At 38.3% G+C, this 24,641-nt stretch overlaps 1 protein-coding gene across 1 annotated transcript; it reads left to right on the forward strand.

Annotated features, from left to right (window-relative positions):
• Positions 1-310: 310 nt before the first annotated feature.
• On the forward strand, positions 311-23,357 carry SPMIP7 (sperm microtubule inner protein 7). Its single transcript, XM_072924274.1, is given in 12 exon segments — positions 311-2,701; positions 2,704-2,796; positions 2,799-2,822; positions 2,825-2,996; positions 2,998-3,039; positions 3,041-3,083; positions 3,500-3,591; positions 8,733-8,816; positions 8,818-8,869; positions 9,336-9,403; positions 11,025-11,219; positions 21,260-23,357. Coding segments are annotated over 12 exon segments (1,266 nt in total). The 5' UTR covers positions 311-2,412; the 3' UTR covers positions 21,372-23,357.
• The last annotated feature ends 1,284 nt before the right edge of the window (positions 23,358-24,641 follow it).

Genomic DNA, 24,641 nt, shown 5'->3' on the forward strand with positions numbered 1-24,641 from the left:
AAAGTTAAAAATGCAGTATCTGTTCAGTAAGACCAAAACTTCCTTTAGATGGGTCAGAAAACTCAAATGTAATTAAGACACTTCAAAAAGCATGCTCCACATTGTCCTCAGAATGTTTAATTATTCAGTTAAATCAGTTAGGGTAAAATATTGTGCCAAAACTGTCAACATTAGTAAGTAAGAAAAAAAACTAACTAACTAACTAACTAACTAACAACAACAAAAAAAAAAAAAACAACAAAAAACCACCAACATTTGGTGACTATGTACTAAAATACTGCATACTCCCTTTTTTGTCAGAGAGTAGAACTTTGAATTTCATCTGTGATCACAACCAGACCGTAGAATAAGAAGATCCAACATCTATGTACACTAATTAAATAACCTAGTTTAATACTACCAGAAAGCTGAAGCAATTTACTATGTTCCAATTTCAAAACCTGACTGGGAAGCAGAGACTGTCACCCCCAGCCTGGCATGCAAATTCTTTGTCACATGGGAAGGCGAAACACTCCCCTCTTCAGCCCTCACTGCTCATTTTTGTGCAAGAAAGGAATCAAGTTAGATAATCCTTTAGCTTTCCTGCATCCATCTGCAAATTCATACATGGAAAGGAGGTTCAGTCCCGCTGGGTGAGCATAGGTGGGTGAAGCACTGGCAGGTGTAAAACAACTCCCACAGGGGAAAGCGCCTGTACTATGGAACAGTGTCCTAGGCAGCAACACCAGCTTAGAACTGCCAGGCTGGGAAGAAGGTGTTCCCAAATAACCAGCGACAGGACCAGAAGAAATGGCATCAAGCTGCGCCAAGGGAAGTTTAGACGGGATGACAGGGAAAATGCCTTCACTGAAAGGTCTGTCAGGCGTTGGAGCAGGCTGCGTGTGTTGCTTGCAGGAGGGTGGGCAGGAGGAAGAGGAGGAAGAGGTGAAGGAGCAGGAGGTGGCCCGGGAGGTGGCCCCAGCCCCGCCAGGCACCTCAGGGCAGGCGCATCGTCCTTCCCTCCCTGGAGCTGCCCGGGCGGAGGCGGCCGCGGGGCTTTCCCGGCCGCAGCGCCCAGCTCTGCGCTCCACCTCTGGCCAAAGCAGGGAAGGGAGGGGAGCAGAGCAGAGGCTTTCACATCCTCAAACTCCGGGGAAACATCTGCTGCTGCTGGCGCCGGGGTGCCGTCCGAAATTGTCCCGCCGCTGGGTTTCGTTAATTTATCCCAGCCCATCCCCGCTCCAGGGGCAGCTCCTCTGAAGCAGCCAGGCTTGCGGCAGCGCTGACACTGCGCTCCCTGTAGCTCTTCCTTAAAACAGTAGAAACCAAGGAAGTTCTGTCTGCGGAGCCGAAGAACTAAAGTGCTAAACCAGACACTGTCCTGGGCATGCATAGCTGTGCTGCTCCGCCTTTGTTGCACTACTACAAAAATACAATTAAAGTGGTCATTTGCATGCTCCTGAGGCATTCGAGTATTTACAATCTGTGCTGCAGTAGAGAAGGGATTTTCTGAAAGACGGAGGGAAGGAAAAGAGAGGACAGACAAGAGGAATTCTGTGGGGAGTAAATAATGTCTGACAGAAAAATAACATTTCATTGGAAGATTTGGTATATTGTTACTTTTCCAGAGAATGAAAGTGGTTGTTTATGTCCAAGAATCAAGAATGATCCACAGGAATCCTGAAGCAAGGTAAAATACAGACTTAGCAGAGAGGACTAGCCTAGACACAAAACCAATTCATCCATGTGCTTCTTTAGGCATGGATGACTTCACAATGTTGACAGCAGAAATAATTCAGCCTTCCTTTGCAAATTCACTTACCAGGATAAACAGGATAGAATCCCTGTCAATAAAATCCAAGACAGCTTAAGTGGTATTTCATTCTACAAGATGAATGCAACAAAATAAGAATCATCCTTGTGATGTATTCCATCCTGTGCCTTACCTAGATTCCATGTCTTTACCTCTCCTGTCATCTCTTTCTAAAGATTTCCATTGAGAAGGTAAGAAGGTAGGGAGGAAAAATTCAGTCTGCACCACTGAATGGAATTTCTAGTGTGAAACTGATTATATTTTATATGGAAATTACTGAAAGTCAGTAAATATAGACACCAATATGGCATTTTAAAGGCTTGTTACTGTAGAAGTCAAGTTTTGGAAGTTTTTTTTTTCACTCAGATAACTGTAGAGTTATGATAGAGACTGGACACAGGATGTATCAGACAGAGTTCAGTGTTTTCAGTGTGTTGGCTTAGCCTTACAGTGCCCACACTGCATATAAAACATTCTCAGCTGTCACGCACTACAATTTGTTGTGTGTGTCCCCTTGAAGGACTACATTACAATGGTAGGCATGAACTAAGTTTAACACCAGGAGAAATTTCATTAGGAGGTGTTTTCCATCATTACCAAGCAACAGAAAAAAGCTGAGCATGCAATGGCTATGTCCTTCTGTGCCATACTTGATAAAACTCTTTTCAGGAAAGAATTCAGTACTTGAACACTGCCATGCTTTTTTATGCACTGTTTTTTTTCTACAGAATGGCCTCTGCTTTTATTGTGATTTATTGTCTGGGACTTCAGAATCTTGGAGAAGCAGGATCAAATTGCATCTTTTAAGTTTACTGCACACAAGGAAAATAGAAGAGAATGACTGTTTTCTGATGGATCTGAAAGGCAAGAAAGTGCCTTTGGACTTGCCAGTTGAACCAATTTACAGGGTGATCACCAATGGTATCCAAGTCTGTTGAAGAAGATGTGTATGTCTGTTATGAGGGGTCTTGAGAGCAATCACGGTTTTGCCAGTTTTGAAGAGAGAACAGTAATTATTTCCTTAAATTCTATCTATTGCCCCTCCAGTAGGGGCAAATTAACCTTTATTTCTACACCAGGATATTGTGCCTTTAATAGATTCCTGCTCAGGTTTTGTGAGTCCAGCAGCAGGTGCTGAACATCAGCTCAGAGTTGGAAGAGCTCTTGAATCCCTGGCAGACTGCAGTAATAGGAAACCTCAGCAGCATTCCCACCACATGTGAGAGAGCCCAGCCTGACCACAGGAGACCTCCTGGAGGACACCAGCCAGGACAGAAGAGGGAAGTCCAGGGTATGACTCAGAGATAAAGTAAACTATTTTTTTAATCATCAGAGAAACTGGTGGAGCTTAACAAATAAATAAAATGAGTTTCTGAACTCCATTCCCCTGGGTCCTAAAGGAACAATCTTGTAAAATTCATTTGTCCTGGATATTTGAACTAAAAACAACAACTTCAGTAGAGTGTTTGTATGACTCATTGTTCCTGCTGTAGCAAAGAGGCACCAGTCAGCAATTTCTAATGAGAATTCTCTTCCTAAAAAAACCCCAAACAACTTCGAAGGTAATTACTGTTTTTTTAAAAATCTATTTATGTAAAATGTGAAGTTATTTACCATAGTTCTAATGAACACCTACTTTAATGCAAACTAAAAAACCCAAATCACTCCAAAGTTAGGAAATCCGCTGGATATTTCTGTGTACTTTAGTATTTCCTGACAAGTTGCAGTGCAGCATATTTAGAGACCTGTTCCACTATCCGGCTGATCAGAGAACAGAAGTTTTTGAAGATTGGCATCACGTATTGGTCAAAGTACCACATTACCCTCTTATATTATATGAGTGTCTTACAGATAAATTTCAGTCTGATTATTTTGTAGTGATTGTAGCACCAAAATGGAAATTCACTCTTTATAACATAAAGTAAAATTGGCTTGATGGTTTCAGAATTTTCTGATAAAAATTGTAGAAAGCAGAAATACCTGTCCAGGATTTATAAAGATAGACATAATTAACAGTAAGCAATATGTTTGAAGTTAATATCAGTGACTTTCATATAAAAATGCTCATTACAGCTAGAACAAAATTTTATGGTATCTCACTCTACATGCTCATAGATGAGGGGAGACGCTTCTTAGAACATGGTAGCTAAATGTAAATGAACTCCTAGTTCCATGTTGCTATGAAATAGTGCAGTTACTGCACGGTTAAACAGTGCAGTTACTGCACAGTTAACAATACTTTATGCATGTTATTGTCATCAAAAAGTCTCTAACTACCATAAATTCTGGCAGTGGTTTTGGTTCCCAGTTTCTGTCTTCAAACTTTGCATTTTAAATCACTTCTTGCTTACTGTAGCCATATAAAAGAACTGTAAGGAACCCAAGAAACCACAAGGGATAAAAAATAAAATACATAATTTTCCTTTTTCTTTTTTCTTGCCCATACCATGTAATTTTCACTCTTATTTTTCATTTACTGTTTTCTTCATTTACATATGAAAATTAGACCACAGATATCAGTCAGAAAAGTTCAGCTGCTTTTTCTGCAAGCCTCTGGAAAAGTCAAGGGGAAAGAAGATTTGAGATAAGCAATTTTATCTGCCCCATACTTTTTCCAATGCAAAGAAAAGCAGGCAGAGAGAGACATACTCTGGCACATAGAGACACACCTGAAATGAACACAGACAAAAGCTGAAACTGAACGATATCAAGTCAGTAATCTGGGTTACAGTCAAGGAAGTGTTCTGAAATGGGCAGAAGTTCCAGGAAGCTGATAGAAACTGTCTGGTGGCTTTCTGATGTTACTTTCTTCAGGAAAGTTCAGTATTAGGTTAAAATGCTGACCCTGCTGAAGTTGTCAGGAAAAGTCAAACTGAGCTCAGGGATAAACCTTGAAACATATAGTGCAGCATAAATTTCTTAAGGAAGTGGTGTAAGTGTTCTTCCAAACCTAGTATTCATTTACAAGTTTTTCTGTGATGCTGAGGTATTAACTTCAAATGTGCATATATTGATATAAAAAGTAGATGATTTTTTAGGTACTATTTTTAATGAGACTGCATAAACAAATTCCAGATTTTAGTTTATGATTCAGAGCCCAACTACCAGCCTCCAGGCATCTGATCTAAGTTGCTAAGCTTTCTAGATACCAGTCCCAAGACGTTCCACAGCTAAGTCATTTGGGAAAGTTGTGCTGAAAGAGAGATCAGTCAGGCATTTTGTAAGCAAATTCTACAGTCACTTTCTCCACTGTGTCTGGGATGAACATAAAAAAAAAGAGAGAGAAGCAGCCTTTGAGACAGATGAGCTATGGTATATAAAACATCTGCAGCAGACAGGAGTTCTCTATTGTGAGAAGATGTAGCACTGTGGCTTTGGCAGTCCACAACTTTGAACTTCTCTAGCAGTCTTTTGCATCTACTGAGCAAAGCAAACTCTGAAGCTCTGTAATAGCAATGCAAATGTGAGAAGCTGATTAAAAAGGTTGCTCTAAAACTGAACAATCAGAGAAAGGACGACAGCTGAGGAACTATTCTCCATGTATTCTCAGTCCATACAGGAGAGGTGCTCTGTGCTCGAAGGACCAGGCCTCAAGAGTGTTTGCCTGTGGAGTCCCCTTCTCTCACTCATATGACAACAGAATTTTATAGCCTTTTCTCTGTGGTCTCAAGTTTTCATTGCAGTGATTCGGAGGAGGATGACCTCAGAATTTGACCATACAAGTGTTGTACTGGGGACTGAGTGATGAAGTCCCCTGCCCAGTTTGTAAATATCGTTCTATTTGTAGGCCTTAACACAGAGGTTTTGGGGGCTGCAGAACAAACCAGGTTATCTGACAAATCTGATAAAGAGCAGAGATGATTTCTTACCCCTGCTGGGAGCTAACACATCTGAAGACACAGTTTTCTTCAAAGCTGGGAAATGAGAAATAGGAAATACTATAGAGTTAACTTATAGACTTGATAGTAACCATTTTTTAAAGAAATAAATAGTTTAGTCATGTTGCTACTAGATTTTTTAATTTCTCCAAAAGCCAATATAGTCCAGCATTTCATCCAAGACTGTGGATAGTTAGTAAAGTCATCATCCTTCCTCCAAATATTTTCCAATCATGTGATGATTTGTTGATCAGGGATTCATGACCAGGAGACTGTGTGTGGATTCACAGATTTGTCTTCATGAATATATACATTTGCTTTTTGAGCACATCACTTATATTCCAACTCCCTACTTAGAGCTAATTTGTGAATATGTTAGGCAAAAATGTCCTAGGCCCAAATGGGTTATCTGGAGGTCTCTCTACCAGTGGTCTCTACCCACCTGGACAACTGCTTATTTATGCCTTCCTTCTATCTGTGGTCTTCTAACCAATTATTTACCCATGAGAAGGTCTTCTCTTTCTTCTTCTGTATCTTTAAGAAGCTCAGTTAGAGAATTTTGTGCAGAACTTCCTGAAATAGTTGTGTTCACATTATATTAATTTCCTTATGGCCCTGGTATAGAAAGAGTTCCTTTCCCAGTGATTCCTCTGCTGAAGCAGTAAGCATTTTCTCCACAGTAATCATTACTCTGGAGAAGTAATCATCACATTGACTGAGGTTTCTCAAGGTAGGATTCCAGCCTCTTTCCCATTTCAGATATTGATAGAAAATTACTTTAGGCAGTATTTAGGTACTTAGTAAGTTAAAAGTTTTGACTGCCTGTAGAAAAAGAAGGAAGAAAGTTTAATCAGAAGAAAAAAATGTAAAGTGAAAAGAGATGTGCAACTTGAAAAACAACAAATGAACTATTTACGGACATTCAGACCTTGACAAATTAGATGTCTGAACAATGACCAGCAAATGAAGTTCAACAAGGGGAAGTGATGGACTTCATACAGCACTCTGGCTGTATGAACAGACTGGGAATGAGAAGCTGGAAAGCAGTGCCGTGGAAAGGAACATGGGGGTCTTGTTTGATGGCAAGTTGACCATGAGCCAACAGTGCCCTGGCAGCCAGGAGAGTCAGGAGTGTCCGGGGGGGCATCAGGCACAGCATCACCAGCCAGGCAAGGGAGGGGATTGTCCTGCTCTGCTCTGCTCAGAGGTGACCTCCCCTTAAGTGCTGGGGGCAGTTTTGGGAGCAACAGTATAAAAAAATATATAAAAAAGATATTAGACTATTAGAGAGTGTCCAAAGGAGGACAACAAAGATGGTGAAGAGTCTAGAGGGGAATCTGTATGAGGAGCAGCTGAGGTCACTTGGTCTGTTCAGCCTGGAGGAGACTGAAGGGAGATCTCATTGCAGTTACAACTTCTTCATGAGGGGAAGACAAGGTGCAGACATTGATCTCTTCTCTGGTGACCTGTGACAGGACCTGAGGGAATGGCCTGGAGGTGTGTCAGGGGAGGTTTAGGTTGTATATTAGACAAAGGCTCTTCACACAGAGGGTGACTGGGCACTAGAACAGGCTCCCCGGGGAAGTTGTCACAGCACTAAGCCCAAGAGAGTTCAAGAAGTATTTGGACAACGTTCTCAGGCGTATGGTGTGACTCTTGAGTATGGTCCTGTACAGGGCCAGAAATTGGACTCGATGATCTTTGAGGATCCTTCCAAGTCAGATTATTTTGTGATTCTGTGAAAAATGACCTACAGCATACTCAAAAATATCTGTGCTAATACATACCCATAAAACAATGAAATGTGTAATAGCATACTGCCTAATAAGCTAATAGATCATCTGGAAATAATGTAAAAAAGTTGAAATAATCTCTTTAAGGCTGATTGCCATTGAATAATACAACTGTGGTTTCCCTAAGGGTTAGATTATTTATTATGCCTACAGTTATGTATTTCACTTTGCATTTGTTTTTCCTTGCCCAATAGCAGAATGATTTCATTGTTAATTCAACAACTCTAGGGGTTTTCTTCTGTTGCTTATTTTCCCATGCATGTCCTCTCCAATATAAACTGGTGGGGTTTATGCTTAGTTACAAGTAGTTTTCAGGAAGTTATTTGTAGCCTTTTCTTTCAAAAGACTAAAAGAGAAACAAGAAATAATGTAATACGTTATCTTTATCTTCCGTATATAAAGAGAAATAGAATAATTAACCAAAGAATTAAGTGAAGGAATCTGGAAGAGTTATTTGAAGATCTTTTATTTGTCATTATCTGTTGCTAGGCCCACTAGAGTTAGTACTCCTAACTTTAAAATATAAGGGGTCAAAAACAATGCACAGTGCTTACAAGTCAAATACTAACAGTGAGCTATCATTTCTTTTTAAAACAGTTTCTGCTTTTGTTTTACTTCATTTTTTTATCTTCTTTTTGCTACTAAAGAAGCAAAAATGCTTCTGCTACCTTTAGGTAAAATGTAATGTTCTGCTACCTTTAGGTAGCAGAACATATAAGACCACAAAAAATATCCTAGCAATCAGAATTTCTGCTGTTTGATGGTATTTAGCATAGGATTAATCTCATGAACATTAGTTATCTAGAAGCTTGTATCCAGTCTGTGCCTTTCACTCCACTTCTCCTGTAGACAATGAAGACAAACTGTAGTAGATGCTGTACATCTGTCTTCAGCGCCTGTCAGGGGCATGATGTGCCTGGTGTCCAGTCTCTGCTAATGTCTCCTCTCACTTAACTAATTATTCAAGTTCAGACAAAATAAATCCTTTCACCACTGTAAGCTTATTGGAGGAGAAGCTACCTCTTTCACTTAATTAGTGAGACCATTTAAAAGAAGATAATCCTGTGAAACCATGCAATAACTACTTTTTCTCCAGCAAGCAGCATATAATCCCCAGCTTTTCATTTCCCATTAAAAAAGAAAGAAGTCTATGCTTTTGTTCCTTTCTACATCTACATCACATAGTCCTTATTATTTATCTACCAGTGTAATTCATTAATGATTATATGGGAACTTTTCCTCTACTATTTTTAAAACTTTTTGATCTAGAGCTTACAAAGGAGCTCCTTGGGATAATATATTTTCTTCCAAAATACTGCCTCCAAAATCAACAGGGGAGATGTTGGATGATCCTTTCCTAGTACTTCACAAAAAGAAGATACAATCCCAAACCTAAGATAAGCCAAGTAAGTGAACAATTTCTTTCTAACTGTTTTTAGGTTTGCTAATGAAAGGAAGCCTAAATTTGGTATAGTTCATACACATAAACCCACAAAAATATTTTTGAGTAAAAATAGTCTCAAGTGCACATTAAAGGTCACTGCCACATGCCAGTAACTGCCTCATATTATTTCACATTTCAAATTTTTTCCCTAGCCTTCCCTGTAAATTGATACAGAAGACATGCAACATACATGCAGAATGTCAGAACAGAGTACAAGAATATTGATGAAAAATTGGTTGATAAGAATGAAGCTCTACCTTAACAAATCTCACATTGTTAATTTACAAATTTTAGTTACTTTATTAATTTTAACAGTAACAATTCTTACCTTTAATAAATTAAAATTCAGTCTTGCAATTGGTTCTGATTGCTGCCTGAAAAATCTATTAAGTCAGATTAATTAGCTAAGCATGTAATTATGATTTTAGGTTGTTGGAGGCTTCTGGAACAGGTTTCAAACAAGATCTTTTACCTCTCCACAGAGATCTGGTGATTTGTAAATTTCAGGTTTTGTGAATACTGCAGTTGTCTGAACAGTCCTTTTACAAAGTCTGTGGGCAGTTAATTATCTCAGAAGACTAAATTCAGCAGCATTCTATAACTAGAAAAGTTCATATATTCAGCTAATAACTATATAAAAATATTTTCTGCATGTTTCTCCTGTGAGAGAGTTAAATATAAAAAGAAGAACAGAAGAAACATGTAAAGGGAATGATTGTCATGATTTCATACATCTGATGTTTGCATTAAGACGTGACATCTGTGAAAACACCATGGTAATCATACCCACGCACAAACTCGAGGGGGTTTTTGCTGTCTGTCCAGAACAATCACTTCTGCATTGCCATCTTTTATTTACTCTGTATTTCACCTATTCAAATCTATCTTAGTGAAGCATTTCAGATGAGTCCAGAAAAAGGTCACAGAAGTCTTAAAAGGGGTCAAATAAGAGCTAAGTTGAGACAAAGAAAGAAAGTTTTTCAAAGTATGATAGAAAAATAAGAATATGTCTCCCTTCCAACTATGAGCCAGAAGGTTTGCTCAGGCAAACTCAATGGATAGCTGAGTTACTGGGCAGAGTCAGGCATGCAGTGGGGGAGACAGGTACCTCAACAGGGTGAAAGAAAAGCATAGATAGATAGATAGATAGATAGATAGATAGATAGATAGATAGATAGATAGATAATGCTATCATGGTTTCTTGAATGATGCTCTTTCAAAGCAATATAGGAGTGGACAGTGAGAGTTGCTTGCAGGGACAGACCAAGAGAGAAATTCAGACCTGATGTTAAATTTTTCTGTGTTCTCAAGAACTCAATGAAATAAATGTTGTTTGAAGGGAAGCATTTAAATTTTAAAGAAAACTTTCTTGTACTGTCTTGTGAAATTTACTGGAGTCCTATTATCAGAAGAGGTTAAAAGATAATATTCTGCCTGGTGAGCTGGTTTATTTAGCATGTATGCCAAACTAATAATTCGCCACAGTCTTTTACCAAATTCAAATGGGCACTGCATTATTCCAAGAGCAAAACATTGACTTGTCACTACCTGTCTTTTGGGACCTCATAAATATTCTATCAGAATATTCTCTCTGGTGAAAAAAAAATTATTTGTCCATTTTTTATTTAAAAGTGCAAACCACAGCTCTCAAACCTGTCATATCCCTTTGTATATATAAGTACAGTGTCCCTGGGTTGTTTAAACTTTTTTCATTTTTGATTAAGCCCAAGGAGTCTCTCTCTCATTTTCTGAAACAAGAATTGTAGCTGGACTTTGTTATTTAATCTTAAAGCATTTTCTGGTGCCAGAGGAGAGTGTATGCTGAGTCTCCTTTGCTTATGGGTATCTCCAAATTTTTACCTGTAAACTAGAACTCAGAATCTGTTATGTCCACTTTGTAAGAGTATCCCAGTCTGATCATAAGAATAGCCAACAGGATGAGAGATGAAACATTTTTATCTTATTTCCATTTTTCCCCAAGCCTCTCTGAACATATGTATTAGAGATGTCATTTGTTATGTGCTGCAAGTTCAGCAGATGATTGCTTTCATCTTGGGATATGCCAAGCACACAGGGCCGTTCATGTCTGTGTTTTTTTCTTTTGGAACATTTTAATAAATAACTAGAGTTTTGGAGCATGCAGTGTATAGTTCAGCTGCCTCCACCAGCTGTCTTATGAATAATGTACATATCTTTGATTTACTTTTCATCTGCCGTGTTGGTGCAATAAATTTTGAAGACAGTGCTGGTGTAGACTTAGTCCAACTTAATCATGTTCAGACTTCCAAACTTCATTGCACAAGCACTGCACACTATGTTTCACTTCTTAGCATGATTTTGACTCTGCCTCTGGCATTCTTGTTACTTGGGAAAAGGGAAAAAGGGAAAAAGTTAAAAATCTGATCTTGGGTGAAAAGAATGGAAACATGTTTGTTTTCAAACTATACCATACTTTCATACTTCAAATATTTCCCGTTCTTTCTTATTAATGGTCTGTTGCATGTTTGATGAGTAATACGATTTGACTATTGCCATGTCAAAAGTGTGTGATTGTTAACTTTAGTCGCTAGATGGCCTTTGAGTGTGCAAAAGCTCCCTGAATGATATTGGAAAACTATACTTTTAGCTAGATCATTCATTTTGAAGATTTTAAGCTATTCCTAAACCTGTCTTTAGTAGCTTGAGCTGCTATTAAGTGCTTATTTGCAAATTTTGGAGAAAGAAAAATGGTAAAAGCAATAACTGAATGATAAGAATTAAAATAATAAAACAAAATATGAACCAAACTGGTTTTTTTAATTTAAACAGAATTTCTCTTTGCATCAGCCTTTCCATTACATCAGCATGTGTGTCCTTGAAATGGTCTTCCCCAGTTCACATTAGTGAGAAAAGTACAGAAAAGATACTTCCCTGGGTAAAGAAGAGAGTCAGAAGCTGTAGAAGTATTGCCCTCCCTGTTCTGAAGAAAAGACTTGATGTTGGGTGTAACTCATGGTCAGATCATGCACTAGACACTCCTGGTTGTTGGGAGCTGCCTCGTGGGTAGCTGGAATTTTTGAGCTACAACTTAGATATGTTCATTTATGTTTCTTACATCTGTTTTGGGTGAATATATATCCTTTTGCAGTGCATCAGATGCTGTTACCTGTGTGGAGAGCAGCACATCATTCTTCACACAGCAGCAGGTTCACAGTTAAAGTGAGGTGCTAATCATTGTAAGGTCATCACATTTGATCCATATTACTGCAAACAAGCCTATTAATCCCAAGCTTTTATGACATAATGCACTGTTCTGGTTATTTTATCTCACCTTCTGCACAAGTCATCTGGTTTCTCAGAGCCTGCATCTGACTTTTCTGCTTGAATTATGACAAAAAGAGTTTAAAATGGTTATTGAGAAATGACTGTGCTTTCAAAATACAGCATATACAGAATACAATGTAGCACTAAACAGAGATGTCTGGGTTGCAGTGAAGTTATAGAGTTGTTAATCCTTGGTTCTGCTAGGTTGTACTGCTGTTATGGTGGAACTTTGAGGAAGAGAAGCAGATGTGTGCACTCTGCTTCAGGCAGACATCCTTTCTAGGACTATTTGCATCACATGGTATCATGGAAGATTTGTAAGTCTGAGCAAGAGAGTCTGTTTTGCCTTCTCTGAAATGCTGCATCTCATTTTTCTGTTTTTTAGTGAGTGAGGCTATGGATTTCATTGATTTCTGGCAACAGGGAGACCAAGATCTCTGAGATTTGAAAGATTCTGACATCTCAAAGCTCAAATATGCTAGTTGTGAAAAGCTCAATCCCATCTGTAAAATGTTATTAATTTTTTCACTATTATTGTCCATCCATGACTGTCAGACATCAAGATTGCTATGATTTTGAGCAGAAGAAAGCAGGAAGTCAGAAGGCATAAAACTTTGCCTATAATTTGTTTTTCTCATTTTGTGTGTTCACCGGTAGTTTTGGAAAGTTGTGTAAAGGCTGTTAAACTCAACCAAAATCCTTGAAAAGTCAGATATATACTTCGGATTGAGAAGCCTAAATATGATTTGTAAGTATAAAGCTCTCTTAGTAAATAGCCACTTTCACTCTCACAGAGTAGCAGCAGCACTTCTTGCTTGCAGCACTTGTGCAACAGCATCAGTGCCTGGGCATTACTCCAGAGTAAGACACTGTTCTTACCCAAACCATTTAAGAAAGTGGTTGCAATTCAAATTATTAGCAAAGCTGAAAGTAACTAAGAGTCATCTGTCATGTAGCTGCAGAGACAAACAGGAAGAGTGGTGAACCTGGGCATGTTTTTTATGTTAGCCTTGCACCCACCCTCTCTTCCTTTTGGCAGAACAGGAAACCATCTTCTGTTTTTCTTCTTTTTTCTTAAGGAATTAGAAGAAAGATAAAAGTCATTACCTGTAGTTGAGCCTAAAAGCCCCTAATACAAGATCAGCGCCGTGAAGAGCTGCTGTGCATATATCCAACACTCTAGATAATATTCTGAAGTCCTTACCATGCAACTTGGAAGTCTTGCAGATGTAAATCCAGATGCCAAGTGATAAAGTCATTCACCAAATTCCTATTGGGAATCTATAGCACAGTTAGGAATGAAACTTCACATATCCTGAGCCCAAGCCTATGCTATTTCTTTAGCTGAACTCTCATATTTAGGCTTTTAAAATAGCTCAAACTTGGTTTCATATAATATTAATTAGGAAAAAGTGATGGTCATACTTCTTGAAAATTAGGCTGAAATAAAAATGAAAGTTTAGGAATCACAATCATGTGTTATCCAGCTTTTCTCAGTGGTTCAGATATGGAATAACTGTGGGAGCTTTCAGCATATTTAAAAAGCCATGTCATAAACATTGTGATTCATCTTGAAGTGGTAGATTTATGAATATGAACTTATTAATAATTGTGTGTGTAATCTGGTGGCAGTCTAGAATGATCAGTGAAAATTGACCAAAGACAGCTATGGATGTGCTATTTGGGTCAGACTCTTCATCTTTGCATGTAACCAAAAATCCTAGATCATAATTCAGATCTTTTTCTCTTCCAGGCTTTCATTAAAACCTGTCTTTGGGGAAAATCACTAATGGCATAGTCTCTTGAGGTCATTCCAGCCCTGGAATGTACCATCATTCTTAATAGCCATGGTTTGTATATGCACTCCTGAATTTGCTTTAGAATGAACTTGTTGCTCTTTTTCATCCCCAGATATGCTGCAATGTATGCCTAAAGACTGGAATCTTCTATAATTTCTTTGCTAAGGGTAGCATGTTTTTTTTAAAAAGTGACAGTCAAAAAATTAGGCAGCTGTTGTGGAAAAGGATTCTGAAAATCTCTCTCTGATGCAGTCCTCTTTCACCAAGAGACCTCATAAAATTTTTTATGAAACTTATAATTCTGTTGTACAGCTCGGTGCTTCACTGAGAGGGCTACATTGTCAGAACACATGTGGTGTAGGCTTAAAACTTATCTTTTTATCCCACTAATGAACAAGGTTCCAAGTTGAATGCATTGATACTTTTTTGTATTTTCAATGTATGTTGCTTGTGTGATTTTTTAGGTATACTGGATAACAGTTGCCCCGTGGCTCAAGTGACTTTTGTGGTATTTTGAAATGCACCATTTTTTTGGTGCATGTTTTCTTTTTCTTCATTTTTTCCCCTACCTTCTCTACTTGTCTGTCAACTGTAAACTCTCTTTTATTTGCATTCTTGTTTTCGCAAACCCATTAAGTGTAAATTCCATTGGAATCAGTGAGTTAAAGGTATCTGCTTAACAAGATTTCCTGAACAAGGATAGGATTGAAAATCTGTTCACATATTTTGTAGAACTGAGATCTCTAGGATTTCTTTTACAAGACTTTAAACTCTGAATTGATTGTGTCTGTTTTCCTTGGTTATTTTTGCTTTGTTTCTTAGTAGTTTGATTGTTAATAATTTCCTTATAATATTCATTTATTTGTGGAAGATGAATACAACATTTGGCCACATATGTCACATAACTACCCATATATTGGTTAAATAAGCAAGTGAGTGCTAAATGAGTATATTTTGTGCAGCTAGCCAGGCTTTCAAAAATAGCTCAGCAACCACACATGAAAACCAGAATTCTGAAACAGCTCACATTCTGGGTGCACGTTGATCACTAAGCTCCTGCGAAAATCTGGCCACAAACACCACAATCTGATCTCCCGTGTCTAACTGCTGCTCCAACCCACATATGTACCAAGGACAAGGAGGACAGTCCAAATACTGGAAAAACATTGTGTTTTCAGAGGAAATTGTGCAGCAGAGCTACAGTGACTTCCAGGAAGGCTCAGACAGATAAATTCTCTGAGCACTTTTGAGAGGAGCCATGTTATTAAAAAGTGAAAATAAATAATGACCCAAATAATTGTTTCTTGTTATTAACAACTACTTTGAAATACTGTCTTTCTTATTTAGAAGTGCATTTTGAGCTCAACAATTTTTAAAACTGTATAAAAACTGCTTTTATTGGATCGTATGGGTTTCCAACATAATCATCTGCTGTTCTTTTCTTCTTAAAAATATTTATATGCATATTTTATTTTGTATAACTCTACTTCACTCCTAGCCACCAGCTTTTTTCCTCTGTTGACTTCTTCCCTGATTAGCTACTGAAACAAGGTTATGCTCTATGTGGTATTTTAGATTCTGCAGGTGTTTTAAGGGTCAATGGAAAAAAGCCTCCCACGCTTTGGTGATGGGGATTTCCTCTGTAGCATTCAGGGGTTGGGCTCTGATCTGACAGGCACAAATAACTCTTCTCCCTGGTGTTGTTGGTGCTCCCCTACACCTTCAGCGAGCTGATAGAACTTAATGTAGTAACAGTGTAGCACATTTAGTACATTCCAGCATACGCAGCAACAGTTCCAATTAATCCAGGTTTATTTCCTATATCTTACTTGTGCTTTTCTCTTTAGCATGTCTTTGGTGTTATAACACAACAACTTCATGATTTACTGCAGTGCCTATTGGAATCTGCCCCTTGACACTTGACAAAAGCAGTTAGGACAGTGATTGTGTTTTCTTGTTCACAGTAAAAGCCTCTGCCTCCTCAATCAAGTAAGAAATGTGGCAGACATCAGCTTTTCAAAACTTTCTACTCATTCCTCAGCACTCCTAATCCACGGTAGAGGGCAGTGCTTACACAATGCATGTGCATTCTCACCAAGTGTTAGTTGCATAGTAGCACTTTTGAAACATCAACTAATGCATTGCCAGAACACTGGTAAAACAGGTTACAATTCTGTTTTTTGACAGGTACAGACTGACAAGGCTGAAGTGACCTGTCCAGCGCCAGAGGTGTTGTGTGTGTGAGGAAGACAACAGGATCTTGATTGAAATGGCAAACATGCAATTGCTAGGAAGACAAAGTCCTAAGTGTTTCAAGTCCTGCCGTTCTTCCACAAAGATATTCTCTGAAATTACCCTTTATTCATGGTTTCTCAAGTACATTGAGCAAAATGTTACTATCACACCAGGATATCTGTAGTGACTTCTCATATTTCTTCAGTGTAGTCATTTTCCAACTGTCTATGTGCATGCATCCCTTGGAAATTCAAGTTATCAGAAACCTCACAGGCCACAATTAGCTGGGAACAGGACCCTCTGCTGTCTTGCACCTACCTTGCACAGTCATTTCCAAGGGTTGTTGTAGAGCTTTCTCACAGAGATTCTTTCTTCAGAAGCTGACAGCCTGTTTAGTGGTTCACCAGTTTGACTCATTCAGCATGTTGTGGAGGCAACTCTGTGTTGAAATATCCTACTTTGGCATTTTCCCAATGAGATTTTACTGCTGTCTTGAAATGCTTTATTGCGTCTGAAAAATATTACCCCTTACTACAAAGGAGGACTAAAAATTCTGAAAACAGAAAAAAATTGTTTGAAATTGTACAAGCAAAGCCTTCCAGTTCAACATGATTCAAAATATTTGGGGAAGTTGCCATTTGATGCTTTTTATCTTTTCAGGAACCCTAAGCCCATTTTTAATGGGTGTTCCCTATCCTGCTTTGATGGCTGAGGGAGATGGGTGTGAAATGAAATGCAGAATGCCGTCGTGCTGCATTAAAGCACTTTGTTTTGTCTTCACAAGCAATCTTAGCTATATTCTTTCACAACACAAGGGAGTGTATGACTTTCCTGACACAGGATCATGCCTGAGACATTTTTACCACAGGTTGTTCTGTTTGGCAAATAGGATCACAGAGGCAAAAAGGGTGTAGAAGGGCACATATGTGTTACATTTGGAAGAGAATTAGAGGTGGACACCAGTTGTGAGCTTTATATACTGTGAGTGAGATCTGAGAGGCCTATTTTGTTATAGCAATAACCAAAAGAGGCATAATGACTTCATATTGTGATTTAGTTATATTGCATTTATACAGGAGTGTTTAAAAGAAAGAGTAAAATTTTAGGAACTCTTGCTTGTAAGTGTTAAGGTAAGAATCTACCAGGTATCTCACTAGATGGAATTTTTACACAAAGAGCTTGGATACCACCATTGCTCAAGCTGTAGTGATAGATTCAAGGTTTTCAAGAATTACAGATTATTTAGAGGAAATTTAGATTTTATTCCCATACAAACAGGTAATGCGGAATTTACATGGCAAACCTGGGCATGCAATACCCTGGAGGCACTCTAGACCATCACTTCCATCTGCTGTTTCTGAACAATATGTATCCCCTGTGAGTCCTGTGTTAGAGGGAATTATCTCGGATACCTTAAGGCGTCTCAAATACCAGTATGGAGGGCCTGCTAAATTAAGTCCACACTGATCTTCCTGATCATTGCCAGGAAATAAAAATCTACAAAGACATCCCAAGATGGTAAAGCTCCACCTCAAATGCACTGTCCAATTCTGGGCCTCTCACTAAAAGAGGACATTGAGGTGCTGGAGCATGTCCAGAAAAGGGCAGTGGAGCTGGTGAAGGGTCTGGAGCACCAAGTCTTATGAGGAGCAGCTGAGGGAGCTGGGGTTGTTTAACCTAGAGAAAAGGAGACTCAGGGGGAGCCCTATCCCTCTTTACAGCTACCCAAAAGCCAGGTTGGGGCCAGTATCTTCTCTCAGGTAACAAGCAATAGGACAAGAAAATATGGCTGCCCAGGGAAGTGAAGGAGTCACCAGTCCCTGAAGATATTTGAAGGACATGTAAATGTGGCACTTGTGGACATGGTTTAGGGTAGACTTGGCAGTCTTGGGTTAACAGTGAACTCAATGATCTTAGAGGTCCTTTCCAAACCTAGTGATTCTACAATTCTGTGGACATAAAAAGCAGAGGCACACCAATGCAGAGGCAGTCAGAATCATTACAATTCACTTGAAAAATCTTAGTGCCTGCACAGATTCAGCTGTCAACACTATATATTTGTTACTGTTGGGACCAAGAGCTGCTAGGATGATAACAAGGAAGTGTATGAACAAGAAAGATGTCATGGTTACAGAAAGAAAGCTTGATGACGGCAGCATAACCACAGAGGAGTTTTGTGTGTTGCCCAGTGGTAGGCTGGCACTTAGTTGTTTTCTTCAGCAGCAACAATGGGTTAGCAGCTCATCAGAGAAAGCACACAAGAGCTAGACAGCATGATCCAAAAAAGCAAGAGCACAAAAACACAAAGGGGTACTTTTTAAACCTCAGTTTCTTCTGCTTTATCACCTACATAACCGCAGCACAGTTTTGCATCTTCTCTGCAGGTTCCCAGGAGAGCAGCTGCTCTACTGTAGTGTAATCTTGCTTACTTCCCTGGTACCCTTTAGCTTCTCTCTATTCAGCTCTCTTCTTTTACAGAGCCACATTCATTCCACATATTATGAACGTACCTACTTCTGTCAGCTGTTTCTAACAGACAGTCTAGAACAAGTCTTCATCTTGGGTCATTTCTCAGATTGACTTTTGGGTCATGTTTGACCATTTATGATGCTTTTATCTTTTCTTCTACTTTTGCAAGTTTCAAAGGAGAAAGATTTTATCAATCACATTCCTCACAGTTATATAGTTATAATTATATTATTATAATTATAATAATATGACTGTATAATAATACAGTTGATATACTAATATATAAATATCAATATACAAAAAATAAAAACCTGCTTATATTAATATTAAAAATAGATAGTTAATATTATACTATATAAAATTATGATTAGTACAGTATAATTATTATGTGATTTAAACTTCAAATAGGCTTATAAAATGCTGGAAGCTATTATACGACTTCTTGTTGTCATCTACTTCATTTTGTGACCCCTGTACACTTCCAAGGAAATCACTGGAATTTCATGACATGTGGCAGACATATCTTGCTACATGGCCCATTACCAGGGTAATAAAACTGGGTTCACAGTTTGACTGATTCCTTCAGAGTGGTATCAGATGTATTTTCAGTTTTGGATGAACTTGTGTACTTACAGTCACAACATCCCAATATCCATTGTGTCCCTTGGTGGGATCCCGATATACAGAGAGAATTTTCTACTGAGTCACCTAATGTAACCTAACAGTTGTCTGCTTTGACATGAAAAAGCAAATTTGAATGCAACCCATTTTGGCCAATTCTGAAAACATGTTCTACTGTTGTAAAGAATTTTCAAGCCACTTGTTGCCCCTGCACAGCTGCTGTCAAGACAGAGAGCAAATTTGTTCCTTGCCCAGCCAACTACTTAGTGATTCCCTACAGGCAGCAGCTTCCCAAGTGCTACAAAACCTCTGCACTGATGCTACAAAGCCATTTTCTCTGGAGAGTCATAGCCTGGAGCATGGCACAGGGAATGTAGCAGTGCATGAAGGTATGGGTTAGTGCAAGGTTACTCCAAACTGAGACAGAGAATTAGGTGGTCCTTCTGCTAACTATGAGTGCAAGGACTACAACATATACCACCAACGCTCCCATGCCAAATACAGAGTCCTGTGTTATAACTCTGGTAGGTAGATACAGTTTTTCGTCACTACATCTGCTATTCTGATGAGGAATTTCAGAGTCAAGTTTCCCACTACAAAACTCAGAGATACAAAGTCTGATAAATTGTATCTCTCATATATGTCCATTTGTGCATCCCATACTGAACTTGGTTGTAGAGAAGGAACTCATCAGCTGCATGATACTAGTAATACATGCATGATACTAGTAACTGATGCACTTAATAATTAAAGAAATTTTTTCTTTTTACACAGAGCTCAGGGAAAATGAAGAATACTTGAGAAATTATTTGAAAGGAAGCACTGCTATTAGTTATATGGTGTGAAGTGAGGTGTATAATCCCAAATATTTAGTTGATTCAGGAGAAAAAACAGCTTGTTGTATGGGCAATCTGAATGTATATGCATACTTCATGTGTGTCCTATGTTTAACTGTATAATCCAACAGTGTTCTCCTTTGAGATGTCAATAGAGAACAATATTGATGATGTTCTCTGAAAAACTGAGTTGCAAAAAAAGGTACTATATTGAGGTTTTCTATTGTTTTATTTCTAATACTCATTGATTATCTGAATTCATATTATTACCTATTTTTCTTTAATTTTCTCTATCTTTACTTCATCTTGCAACAACTGTTATCAAAATTTTCTTTGTGCTGCTTCAGATAAGTAGAGGGCTTTTTTTTATTCCATATTTTTAAGGAACTCTGCTTTTAATTTTCACATTAAAACAGCATCAGAATTAACAAAATACTTTCGTTTTCCAAGATGTGGTGCATACTGTCTCAGTTCAGTGGTTCACTCACACTAGGATTTAAGGTGGTGTCTAAGCAGTGTTGTTAATACTCCCTCTTAATAAATTCTTAGGGAAATTTAGAGAAACTTTGAATAATTTGGGAAATCATTTATGTTTTAACCCACGAGAAATCACACCTGTTGGCTTAAAGTCTGTTATGTAAATTCTATATTTGAAGCTGGAAACTAAATATGAGCTAAATTTCTATCACAATTTTAAAGATTATTTCCTTACTTTTTGTACTCTATGCAAACTCTGTAATTTCTTTTCTTCTTTGTGATTAAATATTGCTTCTAATCATGAAGCATACAGATACTAAACGTAAACAGACTGAAGAAAAAAAAAAATTGTCTTGAGAGTTCACCTTTACAATGTCTAACCAGAGATTTTGGCCCAGATCATCAGCTAGATCACCATAAAATTGTTTCCCTGACCCTAAAGAAGCTATGGCAGTTTATACATTCTAAGCACTTCTCATTTTATTATTGAGAGATTTTATAATCCATCTCTGATAAGCCCTATCCATTCTAGAACATATCTATAAGTTATATTTCAAGCCTATAGTCATTTAATTTCTCCATCCCCATCCCCCTTTTAACTGTTTCCTTTAGCACTCCAGATATTCCTGGATACACTGGCAAGGTTCATTGGTCAGCAACTCACCCAGCAAATTCTAATCTTCCATCAACATCCCCATCAGTAATTGCAGGAATGCATGGGTAGGTATGAGGCATATTTCTCAGCTTGTTCAGAAAAATTACAAGGAAAATCATAATTGCATTTATTTAGTTAAAGAACAATTTAATGTTACACATTATATTCTATTGGCTTACAAAATACAGAAGAGTTGGGGTTGGATCCCACCACATTATTTTAATGCTGAAAATCTGAAGTCCTTTTGAGGTTTTAGAATTTTTCTGGAAAATTGTATTGTGTTGGGAAGGTGACTTTTTTTAACAAATGTTTTTGGTTTTTTTCAAAGAGGCCTGTGTATGTCAAAGTTATCAATTCCCAAAAGAAAACCATGTGGAGTTTCTCAACGGGTCTCAGCAGACTTAAGAAACAGATATTTGCTATGAAAAATGGTTGTTAAAAATTGATGGGTTCAATTAAAAGACAATGAGAAGCAAAGTCATACCATGCCACCACACTGATGTAGCCTAGGACTCTGTGATTTTGAAGTCATTACAGCTTGCTATCACTATCATGGCTGCATCATGAAGTGAATGAAAAATCTTTCTTATTTTTCCATACAAGGCTGCTTAAAACTGGGAGCAATACAAGTATTTAGATGTCTAACTTGTTGATTTCAAAAGATCTGGGCACTTCAAAATTGCTGAAAAATCCTTTTCCTTTTGTTAGCATGAAGAGCTTCTGATGCTGGCAAATAACTAACTAACCTTTCTCCCTAATAGCTTAGTAACTATCTATTTCTCCTCTCTCCTTTATGTTTCTGTGCTTTCGATTCTGTTTTCTTGTTATCTATGCTGATCTAGGATATGGTGACACTCTTCCAAGTTTCCATGTTTTCCTGAAAAATTCATCTTCTAATTAAACTTTTAATTTGTCTTAAGACTCTGTTCACAGCACATCACACTTTTTTTCAGCACTGTCAGTGAAAAGTATCCAGCAAAGGCTTGGGGAGATTTACAAAGCCGCATGGCTTTTAAAGAGTCCACCTTGTCAAGAGTTTCACCATTTTGATGAATGTCCTGACTTACTTTTCTGCTGCCCTCCATCCAGCCACCTCTGTTCTTTTTCTCTTGTGGTTATACTTGGAAAATAGGCAGTCACCTGCAGTTATGGGCTGTTGTTGACAGGGAATGGAAAGATGCAACAAAGTCCTGAGTCTCCATAATCTGATAAAGCTGAACACAAAGCAGCCTCATGCAACTCTAAATTGCTTTTAAATGTCACAGACAAATAAAAAAGGTAAGTGCATCTTAGCAAAGATCACTGAAAGACTTCATTTGGGTACCAGAATTCAAGAACAAAAATGACAGGCACTACTGTGATCTGAAGAAAAAACATCAGTTACTTCCTTTTACTTTACACAGATGTTACTGTGGGTGTAGTTCACAGTGGAGGAATTCTCTTCATTTTTAATGTACAGCAAGAACAGGGTTCTCATTCTGCGCTAATGGATACTTTCCAGGACAGAATCTCCTGACCTTTTTGAAGTAGGTTGTGTATGAATAAACTAGTGAACATAATCACATCCAGAGATTGTAGAGCAGGTTTTTCCACCCTTAGCCTGAGCAAATGTACCTATATGGTACATTTCCCTGAGGAGATAGTATCCCTGATAACAAAATTGTAATAGGTCTATGGTCCTATTTGTGGAGTAGGACCATAGTCCTTAGTGTTCAGTGAGCTAAGATGGAACATTCTAGTCCTCCATGGAACTGCTATATAGCACTATGATGGAGGCTGAGGATCTCCCCTCAATATTAATTACCAATGTGTGGTAGATAGGGACAGGCGGAGCGGAAGATCACCGGGATGTCACGGAAAGACAGACCCCTTCCCCCCTCTCTCTTCCCCGCTTATCTGTTAACCCCAGGAGTCAGAGAAGAATGTAGCCACACCTGTTCTGGTAAAATTCCACTACCCACTATCCTCTGAGACCCCCAACCCCCCTCTGACGTAGCAAAGACCCCTAAACCTATTTAAACCCACGAGATAGGATAATAAACGCTTTTCAACCGTCTGCCATATTGGTATCTGCGTGTGTTGATTAGCCCGAGTGGCTTGGACGAGACCAGGCCGCCGTGCTGCCACCTGAACCAGGCCCCTGGTTGTCTTCCATAAAGGCAACACCAATGCCCCTAAAAGATACATGCTTAAAGTATTCGATTCCTTCCCTTTATAAAATAAATTTTAAGAATTCCTGCTGATTTCAGGGGTCACAGGTCAAGCTAGACTGTAGTGGAGAGGTGAAGAGAGATTATTCCCATAATTTGGGGTCAGACAATTCCATGTACTTTTGATCTAGGATATGATCTCATCATTACCGTTTTTAAAATGGTGGCTCCTTTGTCTCTTTTCTCATTCTTGACCAAAGGTTGTAATAATTTCTCAGAAAGTATCAAGTGATTGCATGTGGTGGATATTTTATAACTGCTGTCTACAACATATGGTCAGTGTCCTGAAGACAACTGTAGGTATCAAATGGAGTCTCTTGTGTACTGCTAACCTGGTCTACTAAGTATTCCTGTCAAAAGTATCAGCAGTATCAGACAGACCAGGCAGCATGCAGCCATTTCTGCATGGCGTTTCTATTGCATGGTGCTCCCACAGGATGTGCAGCAAAATCCTGTACACCAGTGTCAAGTGTTCTGAAGTCAACAGGATTGTGTAGGATATGAAACAGTAGAAATATGGTTTTCTCATCTTTGAATATGAATAGTGTTTTTATATGTCAAGCTTTATTAATGTATTTTTAATCTATTTTTATTTCCAGGTAATCCCAAGGTGAAGACAGAAAATTATGTTTCAAAGCCCCCTTAGTGCAATTAAATTCTGGCAGATTTGTTTAGGTTTTGCATAGGAAGGAATGCTTTATGTTTTGTTTTGTCTTGTGTCCATTGCTACCTGGAAAATACAAATCCAATTGTATCTCAGGTTGCATGGAAATCCATTGGTTTCATCATAATTAATCTAAGATAATGCTAGATTTTCTTTTGATTATTGAGAGAATAACTTTCTTAATTACTGAGAGGATTGAAAAGCAGCTTTAAGCAAGTTGCTTTGAAGATTTCAAAAGTTATCTCTAGGTCAAAAATGTTTTTTTATGTGGAGAGTGAGTGAACAAAAATGTCTGTGGTCAGTTCTGTGTCAGCCATGAGAACTGGTCATCTAAAGCAGAGGTGACAGTGTCAATAAAGCATTCTTAGAAGGCTTGAAAGCCAAATCTTCAGCATGACTTTTGGGCACCACAGGGCCTTATGTTCTTGAGAGCATTTGGCATGGTCATGGCAGGTCTGTATGTGT

Source organism: Taeniopygia guttata, chromosome 2 (assembly GCF_048771995.1).
Source record: "Taeniopygia guttata chromosome 2, bTaeGut7.mat, whole genome shotgun sequence".
Classification (NCBI taxonomy): domain Eukaryota; kingdom Metazoa; phylum Chordata; class Aves; order Passeriformes; family Estrildidae; genus Taeniopygia; species Taeniopygia guttata.